Source organism: Engraulis encrasicolus, chromosome 14 (genome assembly GCF_034702125.1).
Source record: "Engraulis encrasicolus isolate BLACKSEA-1 chromosome 14, IST_EnEncr_1.0, whole genome shotgun sequence".
In the NCBI taxonomy this organism is placed as follows: Eukaryota; Metazoa; Chordata; class Actinopteri; order Clupeiformes; family Engraulidae; genus Engraulis; species Engraulis encrasicolus.
In genome coordinates, this window is record NC_085870.1 from 3,519,071 (window position 1) to 3,529,070 (window position 10,000).

Sequence of the window (10,000 nt, forward strand, 5' to 3'; positions counted from 1 at the left end):
TTCCAGGAATCAAACACGGGTCCCATTCTAATCAAAGAAAGAGTTGTTGACAGTTGTGGGTTTTCAATTTAAAGAGTTGTCAAGGTAACTTGTAAAAACATGTGTACACAAAAACCCACACAAATGCACTGCATACAAACAAACAATCCTCAGCAAATGCATATTGTTGCAGATGAGCCCTGTTCCAACACCCTTTGTAATGTCCCTTCAGCCTTTGTACTCCGTGAAACTTAAAGCCTCTTGTACTGTAAGTTGCTTTCGTAAAGTGATACTGTCCCATTTTTGGAAATAAGCTTAGTTTACACCTCTCCTTGAGTTAAATGATTGAGTTTTACCTTTCTCCTGTACTTTCAACCGTTTTCTGAGTATGGCAGTGGAAATTTTACCTCCAAGCTAGTAGCAATTAACATTGAGTCCTATGAGACCAACTGCCAGACTCAGAGAACAGTTGAACGTACGCGAGAAAGGTAAAGCCCAATCATTTAACTCAAGGGGAGATAAGGTTATTTCCAAAAATGGGATAGTATCACTATACAGCCTCTTGTAAGTTGCCTTCTTAAAACCAATTTATTCCCTCTTGGCATACAGTAAGTATGCCCTCATTTCTGCTTTTATATATCTGTGTATGTTGTTCAATGACATTAACGCTGCCTCCTAGACATACCAATCACTATTTGGGGATTTTACTACATTCTGTGGGTGCATTGCATTCATTAGCTCTCCTCCAATAAGTTCACGTTTTCCGCCATTGTATTTGTCTGTCTCTTCGTCTACCTGTACATCTGTCTGCCTGTCTTTCTGTCAGTCTGTCTGTCTGTCTGTCTGTCTGTCTGTCCGTCTGTCCGTCTGTCCATCTATTGTTTGTTTATTTAATTACGCAAAAAAGAAGTGTACAGATTTGCACGACATTTGGGAAGTCTGGAAATGTCTTGGAAATTACAAGCTTTTAAAGTGGTGATCTGGATCAGTGTCTTGGCCCAGAAATGTTTTTAAAGGAGTGTTTTTTTTTTTTTTAAATTGGACGATAGTAGCGAGCGTGCCCTAGCAAAAGGTCTACTCTTTTATGAGATGTTTTTGTCCGTGTTCTTTTTCCTCTCCAAAACCATGGGGAAATTAAATTGAAAAACAAACAAACAAAAAACACCAGGCATGGATGGATGGCCAGCTTCAACCAAATCAAATGCATTGAACATAATAAGCTGTTGTTCAACCTGGGTTACACAATAGCGTGCTGGTATTTCAACAACAGAGGACCTCCGGTTATATAAAACCGTAAAGCCATGCCACTGATCTTCATCCTCCCCATAACCAGTCATGGGTGAGCGGTTAGGGCGTCAGACTTGCATCCCAGAGGTTGCCGGTTCGACTCCCGACCCGCCAGGTTGGTGGGGGGAGTAATCAACCAGTGCTCTCCCCCATCCTCCTCCTTGACTGAGGTACCCTGAGCATGGTACCGTCCCACCGCACTGCTCCCCATGGGGCGCCACTGAGGGCTGCCCCCTTGCACGGGTGAGGCATAAAATGCAATTTCGTTGTGTGCAGTGTGCAGTGTTCACTTGTGTGCTGTGGAGTGCTGTGTCACAATGACAATGGGAGTTGGAGTTTCCCAATGGGCTTTCACTTTCTCTCATAACCTCATCAAAACACGCATGACCCTCCATACGAGGTAGAGCGGCTGTGGTAGTGCCATCAATGCGCTACATTTATCTTTTGACAAACATTTCTGCTTACTGAATGATTGGATTGTGATTGTGATCGTGAACACCATGATTCACCCCATTTCATCCCTTAGCCCTATGCCTTTCCCCTTGCTCTCTGTTTTGCACGTTCACGTATAGGGGTAGTTGGGTCCCAATTCACATCAAGACAGAGGCGAAGGGGTGAGGGGAAGGACCTTCTACCCCTCCAAACGGAGAATATTGAGGGGGTGTCTGTCTCAATCCGTAGGAGGTGTGCTTTAAGCCCTACGCCTTACTGCTCTGTTTGAAGGGACGAGGGGCACGGGGAAGGCGTAGGCGTAGGGGTACAAATTAGAAATGTGATTTATGATTATATTTGGTCTGATCGGAGGCGTTTCTGAGGATTATGTTACATTGAAACATGCAAACGAGGTACTTTGAAATGTGTGGGTTTTAAAAAATAATAATTTGTGAAACATTTAGATCAGACCCTTTAGATCAAAAAATGTGGGTTGACCCTCCCCTCAACAAAGAAAAAAAAATGGCATGCATGGTTGAGGCATAAATGCAATTTCGTTGTGTGCAGTGTGCAGTGTTCACTTGTGTGCTGTGCAGTGCTGTGTCACATTGGCAATGGGAGTTGGGGTTGGGGCTTTCACTTTTTCTTTCAGAGGCGGGACAGGCTGTTCCACTCAAAGTGACACAAAGAAAGCTTAGTTTTCCCAATAGAGTTGTCAAATGTATCAAATATTACCCCTGAATTCCCGTTTATCCAGCCTGAGATACATGCATTTTTTAAATATAAGTTTTTGGGCATTTGTTTACTTTTGACAGGATAGATAGATAGATAGATAGATAGATAGATAGATAGATAGATAGATAGATAGATAGATTGATACAGTAGATAGATAGATAGATAGATAGATAGATAGATAGATAGATAGATAGATAGATAGATAGATAGATAGATAGATAGATAGATAGATAGATAGATAGATAGATAGATAGATAGATAGATAGATAGATAGATAGATTGATGTGAAAGTATGGTCACTGTTAGTATTCTATAATGACTGTAAGTCTTCTGTTCTCTTCTCATCACAGAGCGGCGAAAGGGCAGCAGAAGGGTTGCAGTGAGGAAGGCACAGAGACACCCGAAGCATCATCCCAAAAACACCACGGCAACAGAAGCACCTTCTGAACCAGTGTCACCGCCTCCACACAGACAAGTCTAAGGCCGGCTGCACATTGGCTCTGACAGCACTGCGGCGCACTTTGCTTCAGACATAATTTGGACCCCCAAACCAAATTTCACATGAACATAGCATTGATAGTCAATGGGCGGCGCCGACCAAAATAGAACTTGTCTCTAATTGCTATCCGACATCGGCGAATGTCCACGGACATCGGTGCCAGTGTGCGTGGTTCTATTGAAAACAATGAAATCGAACTTTTACCCAGCGGTGCTCAGCACTTTGTCGGAGCCGGTGTGCGGAAGCCCTAACATGCCCTCTACACCCCAATACCCCCAACTGCAACATGTTATCACGGCTGGAATGGCCATCTGGCATAGCGGGCATTTCCCGGTGGGCACCGCACCCTCGTGGGCCCTGATTTTCCGAAATGTTTAAAATGAAATAAAAAACAAAATTCTGAAAATAGGGGCCCACGAGGGTGCGGCCGGGCCCACCGGTTCTGCACCGCTAATTATGAGCAGGGGGCCCCTTTAAGCCAAAAGTGCCCGGGCCCTATTTCTCCCCCAGGCCTGCCCTGCGTGTTACCATGCCAGGGTTGCCAGATGAGGCTGATGATTTCCAGCCCAAAAAATGCTCAAAACCCGCCTGGAAGCACTAAATCCCGCCCGATTCTATTGATTTCTATGGGCAAAATTGGCCGTGTTTTCCTGCAAAATGCCATTTCGACCCGCAGACGGCCATCCCAAGCAGCCCAATTGGGCGGGAAGCAGCCCAATCTGGCAACACTGTGCCCCGACGCTACCTAACAGTCCTGAGTACTGTCACAAAAGAAAATGGAGACCCATTGGTGGCACACATGTCTTGCACATTACAGTCCTGGTACAGATCAGGCTTGTACGAAATTGTTGTTCTATGTACTCTCAATGGGTAGTGTAGCTTATATTCAAAGAAATTCAAGGTAATGACTCCACCTACTGTAGTGTTCGCATTATGGCATTACTTCAAATTCAAATTCATTCAGTTCGTAATTTCGTACATTCCTGGCACAGATACAGATACAGTGGTATCTGTCCTGAGATGGGCCGGCATTTTAGATACCACATGGAAATGAAACATGTTGTTTTGCCTTGAATATTATTGTTATATAATGTGCGCTTTGAAAAAATATGTTTATATTAACAATGCGCAATGGTGATAAAGTCTAAATGTGGGGCTTTTTTTGTTTTGTTTTTGTTTGAGGTTGAGGGGGAACTCAAAAGCAGCTCGTAAATATATCTAGGTAATCATTTCCCACGAAAAAGACGACAGAAGCTCAAATGACGACTGCACAGCATACACATCATGTAATTATATATATAAAAAAATATGCCGTTTATTTTTGTACTTAGTGGCACATATTATCATGTTATTATTATGATTGTATTTCTATTGACAATTTGGGTACAACTACCCAAAACGAATGTAGGGTATTCTTTCTGAAAATGTAAAGCATTCCTGTAGTGTGAATATTTTATGGATGTGATGTTACTCTGCAACTGAGGTTGATGTGTGTAACAAATGATATGAGATGGCACTGGTTTATATGAGGAACAGGCAACATCTTAAAGGGACACTGTGTGAGATGTTTAGTTGTTTATTTCCAGAATTCATGCTACCCATTCACTAATGTTACCTTTTTCATGAATACTTACCACCACCATCAAATTCTAATTATTCATTTTGACTGGAAAATTTGCACTTTTCATACATGAAAAGGGGGATCTTCTCTATGGTCCGCCATTTTGAATTTCCAGAAATAGCCATTTTTAGCTGCAAATATGACTGTACTTGGATCTTACTAGAAAATATTAGTTTATTACTTGGTAAACTTTCATGAAAAGATCACATTTTTGCAATAGGCAACCCAGTTTCAATGAGCAGCATAATTGCAGGACCTTTTTTGACCATTTCCTGCACAGTGTACCTTTAAGGCTCGAGACGAGTGCATCTCTGCACACGCAAACACGCACGCGATACATTACATGTCACAGGAGCCGTAGGTTAGTTGTGTGTCCCTGTGTGGGTATGTCCTGTGTTTGTATGTGTGTTTGTGTGTGTGTGTGTGTGTGTGTGTGTGTGTGTGTGTGTGTGTGTGTGTGTGTGTGTGTGTGTGTGTGTGTGTGTGTGTGTGTGTGTGTGTGTGTGTGTGTGTGTGTGTGTGTGAACACACAGTGTCCCTTTACAGTAAAGTCCTCATGACGTGAAGTGCGGTGGTCCTCCTTGTACCTCAGTATCCTCTCATCTTTGGCTGCACTCCTTGTATGTTCTGATCCTTTTTTTTGTCCTAGATCAGACCACAGTATTTTTTTGTCCAATGCAAGCTCTTTATGAAAATGAGATTATGGTGGAAACATATTAAGGGAGAAAAAACAATCTGTTGCTCTTTTATTATTTAAATGTTTCTGATGGGTGTGTGTGCGCGTGTACGTGTGTGTGTGCGTGCGTGTGTGTGTGTGTGTGTGTGCGTGCGTGTGTGTGATTTTTGTTTTAAACCAAAGATGTAAGCAGCTTTGTTGATAGTATTTACAGCATTCAAGGTTTTCTTATACCCTAGCAGTATAGAATGAAGTCATTTCTTGTTATATTTTTTAAGAATTGAAAGTATTGTTTAGTTGTCTAGATGGTTTATCCTACAGTACATTCCAGAACTATTTTGTTAGTTTGTAAGTAAAATATACCAACACATTATATAGATGAAGATATTTAACCTAATACCTGACTCTTAAAGGTGTAGTATATAATTGTTTTAGCAGTTTATTGCCAGAATTCATGCTGCCCATTCACAAATGTTACTTTTTTCCAGAATACTTACCACCACTCCCAAAGTATTTCTTATGACTGGAAGAATTGCACGTTTCAGGCATGAAAAAGTAGATCTTCTCCATGTCTGCCATTTGACTGTACTTTGGTCATATGTGTTTATTACTTAGCAAATATTAATTAAAAGATAAAATTTGGCAAAGGGCAGCCCAGTTTCCATAAGCAGCATAATTGTAATACCTACTCTGGCCACAATCCTGCACACCGCACCTTTAACTGCCATTGTTTTGAAAACAGTCTTTGACAACAAACATTTCATCAACACACATTTCTTATTGTTCCAAATTACAGAAGGAATATATCAAATGTTTCTTGGAAAACATTGTGAAGTTTGAAGGATTAAACTGAGTACTGAAGATATTTTGGTTAAACTACCAAAGTTGTTACTTGATTTTCCTCTGAGGAGTGTATGGATTTATATGAACATTTATTTGTCCCAAAAGCCTTATCATACATGCTGTACCAGATTTATGGCTTTAAGTAACAGACATCAAGAAGTGCATGTTTTTTGGTTGAAGTATGTGCAATATTTATTTTCCAAGCTTGTCCAGTTTTATTCATTCTTCCTTTGCTTAATAAATCCACCATTCAATTAGAATTTGGTCTCTTTTGCATTATTTTGTTAATGTTATGTGTTAAGTGTTGATAAATGATTTCCTAAATATTAATAATGCTTTGAAATCATTATGAACTGTTGCCTATTATTTGTCAAGCAACTAGGCCAAAAGCAAAATAGTTATCCAGTTGTCTATAGCGCCACACAGTGGCCTGGCATACTCCATGCACAATTCCCTTGCTGCAAGAAAGCAGACAAAAATCGGTAACACTTTATTTTAGGGATACATCTATCAGCACTAATACATACAATGTTAATGCCTGCAAGTAACTTGTAAGGCATGTACTAAGCAAACGCTAAGGCCTACTAGGTCCTTACTAAGGTTAAATTGGTAATAAATCCATTATTGTGCATGAACAAGACATTTGCGAATACATGCCTAACAAATGTTTGATTTTGCTTTGTACATGCCTTACAAGTTACTTATACAGGGACATTGCATGTATTAGTGCTAATAGATGCATCCCTAAAATAAAGTGTTACCAATTTCTTTAAATCTCTGGCCCTACTGTGGCCTAATGGTAGCTTACTATGCTGGCGACCTGGGTTCGATTCCGACCTGAGTCCTTTGCCTGTCCTTCCCCATCTCTCTCTCTGCCCACTCATTTCCTGTCCCTCTGTCATTATCCTGTCTCAAATAAATCTTAAAAGCCCATAAAAATGTTTTTTTTTTTTTTTTAAATGTAACCACTTGAAAAAATCCAGGCATAGTCTCAGTTTAAAAAAAAAAAACATGGCCCAGCCGTGACTCTAAGTCAGTGATTCTCAAAGTGTGATCCGGGGACCACTGGTGGTCAGCGACAGAGCTCAGGTGGTCCGCAAGGGGATTTCTTCTTTTCCAAGACATGCTAGCAGAAGGCTATATTTGTAACATTATTACAAAGCCAAACATGTCTGAAGTCATATTTTCACCACAATAAACAGACTTGAATAAAAAGTAAATGATCTGCATCAAAATGAACAGTGTCGAATTAGCACTCGCCAACTGTCAATTCAGTTGACAGGTGGTCCCTGAACATTTTTGGGGGGACAAAGTGGTCCTCGGTCTGAAAAAGTTTGAGAATCACTGTTCTAACTGCTACGTGGGCGGCCCAGGTGTAATTCCCGGTCCGGGTCATTTCCCTACCCCGTGTCTCTCTCCCATTACTCTGTAAAGTTAGTTTATGAGTAGCCTACATCAGTGGTTCTTAACCTTTTTTTCTTAGCGCACCCCCTTACCTGTGCCGAAGACAAGCCGTGCACCCCCAACACAAACTTCTACATGTGTATATGCACTAAAAAATGATAAATGATGATGATAAATGAGTGATTAATTACAATGATTCTCGCTTTAGACATGAATCAGTACCATTTGGACTTAATTTGACCTGATTATAATGTTTGCAAGTATAATTTTGGTCACAACCTCTACACAAACATAATTCTGTGCACCCCCTGGAATCTCTGGCGCATCCTCAGGAGGTGCCCGCACCCCAGGTTAAGAACCACTGGCCTACATGACAATAAAGCACTCACAGGCGCATCTTTTCTCTTGGAGACAGCATAGAATGCGTGTGCATTCCAATATGCAGACTCCCGTCATCCACTTGTGCTTGTGACCTCTCCCCGCCTCCGTGCAGAAAAAAAAAAATCCACGCTGTTAGCCTAGCCACAACAACGTTTGAGGGACCGTTCTGCATTCACCATCTCAATTGCAAATGAGAAAATGCCATTAGAATTGCGCTTTTGCAAGATATTGAATTCATTTTCTGTGGTCAGTGACGTCATCACGAGGTCACAAGCAGGCAAGTGAGCAAGGGAGTCTGCATATTGGATTGCACTCTGCATTGCATGAGAACAAAATGCATCTCTCTCCATCACCACAGGGGGGCAGCATCCACTATGTTATTCCGAAGCATTTTCAAACGTGTGGGAAGTTACTACCGTGAGTTCTCAGGCAGCCGCTCTCAGCAAGTGTATGGAGTTAGAAAGTTAGAGTGTACTTTATTGTCCCCGGAGGGGAAATTTGTCTTGGGCTTCAACAATCACTGCATAACATACAGTACTCACTCACATACCCATACAACATAACGTAGAGAACACAAAAAAACATACAAACATAGAAAACATAAAAACATAAAGACACATGGGGAAAAAAACCCTGTGCACTCCCCTCACATGCATGCCTATCTATCATTGAGCATTCTAATTGTATTGGGGATAAAATAGTTCTTATATTTAATCAGTCTGCAGTTCAGCGTCCTGAAACGTCTACCTGTGGGAAGCGCAGTGTAAACTCATGGTGCAGAATGTGTGTGGGATATACCCTGGGCTGTTGTGGCTGCTACGGATCTTAAAGGGACACTGTGTGAGATTTTTAGTTGTTTATTTCCAGAATTCATGCTGACCATTCACTAATGTTACCTTTTTTTATGAATACTTACCACCAGCATCAAATTACTAAACTTTCATGTAAGGAGGCAGCCCAGTTTCAGTGAGCCGCATAGTTGCAGTACCTTTTTTGACCATTTCCTGCACATTGTCCCTTTAAGATTTTTTCCCCCTCGTCTTTTACAACTTTATTTGACATGACAGTGTGAGAGGTACACTGTAACAAATAGCTGTTTATTTACGGCAATTCTGCAACAGCATTCGACTGTTTTTCGAAAAAACAGACAACTACTGTGAAAATATTACTTTGAGTCACATATTGAGCATAAACAGTAAGTACTGCACAATAGCAGTATTCGCCGTTGTGGAAAAAAGTACAGATGCACCGGATCCTGATTTTTAGGATCCTGCCGGATACCAGATCCACTGAATAAGATCCTGCCGGATCCGGAACCGGATACCGGATCCTACAAAAGGGTTGAAACATAGTCTACTCGCACACGTGGGCCCTTTTTATTACGTTGGCGCAAACTATTTTTTAGACTCATTGGCTTATTGCCACACTGCTTGCAATAGCCGCTTCCAAAGGGATTTCACTCCATGCAGTGATTGGGGTTGTGAAAGACTGAAAAGCCTAGGCTAGACATGCACCAGACCCTGATTTTTAGGTAACATGCCGGATACCGGATCCACTGCTTAAGATCCTGCCGGACCCGGACCCTGTGAAAAACTCTATTATCCTGACGGATCCGGAACCGGAACCGGATCCGGTGCATCTCTAGAAAATAACAAGTTTTTTTAGGCAGCACCATTGAAACCCATTCATCCTCCACTTGTCCGTGATCACCATCAAACTTCAATACCACCTGAAGAACTGAAGTCATTCTGACTGGTTAAAGATTATCTGATACTATCAAGCATGATGAAACAATTTCTAAGGAAACTACAATACTTAAAAAGTGCTTGATGCAGCAAAGTGTGAGTAGCACATGCATTTTGATAGCGATGAAAGTGTGAATGGCTGAAACATTTAAGAACTTGTAACACTCTTGCAACAAGCAGCCCCATCTAAACCAATCTGCTAATCAGTGCCTGGCCTCACCTGAGTAGGGCTGTTATGCCATTATTCAATTATGGGCGTCACCTGCCAAGGGCCTGATGACTCTGGTCATACACAAATTGCATTATTTTATGTTCAAGCAAAACAACAAATATCACCACATCTTTACTCTAGGTTTACTAATTACTTACAATGATAACATGCAATCATTAAAATAGTT

The 10,000-nt window shown here is 41.3% G+C and overlaps 1 protein-coding gene across 1 annotated transcript in view; it reads left to right on the plus strand.

Moving 5' to 3' along the window:
* Positions 1-3,280, plus strand: part of rspo4 (R-spondin 4) — a 38,569-nt gene extending 35,289 nt beyond the window's left edge. The window contains exon 5 of the mRNA XM_063216295.1: positions 2,784-3,280. Coding sequence (XP_063072365.1) covers positions 2,784-2,914 — 131 coding nt within the window. The 3' untranslated portion in view covers positions 2,915-3,280. The remainder of the gene's footprint in view (positions 1-2,783) is intronic.
* The last annotated feature ends 6,720 nt before the right edge of the window (positions 3,281-10,000 follow it).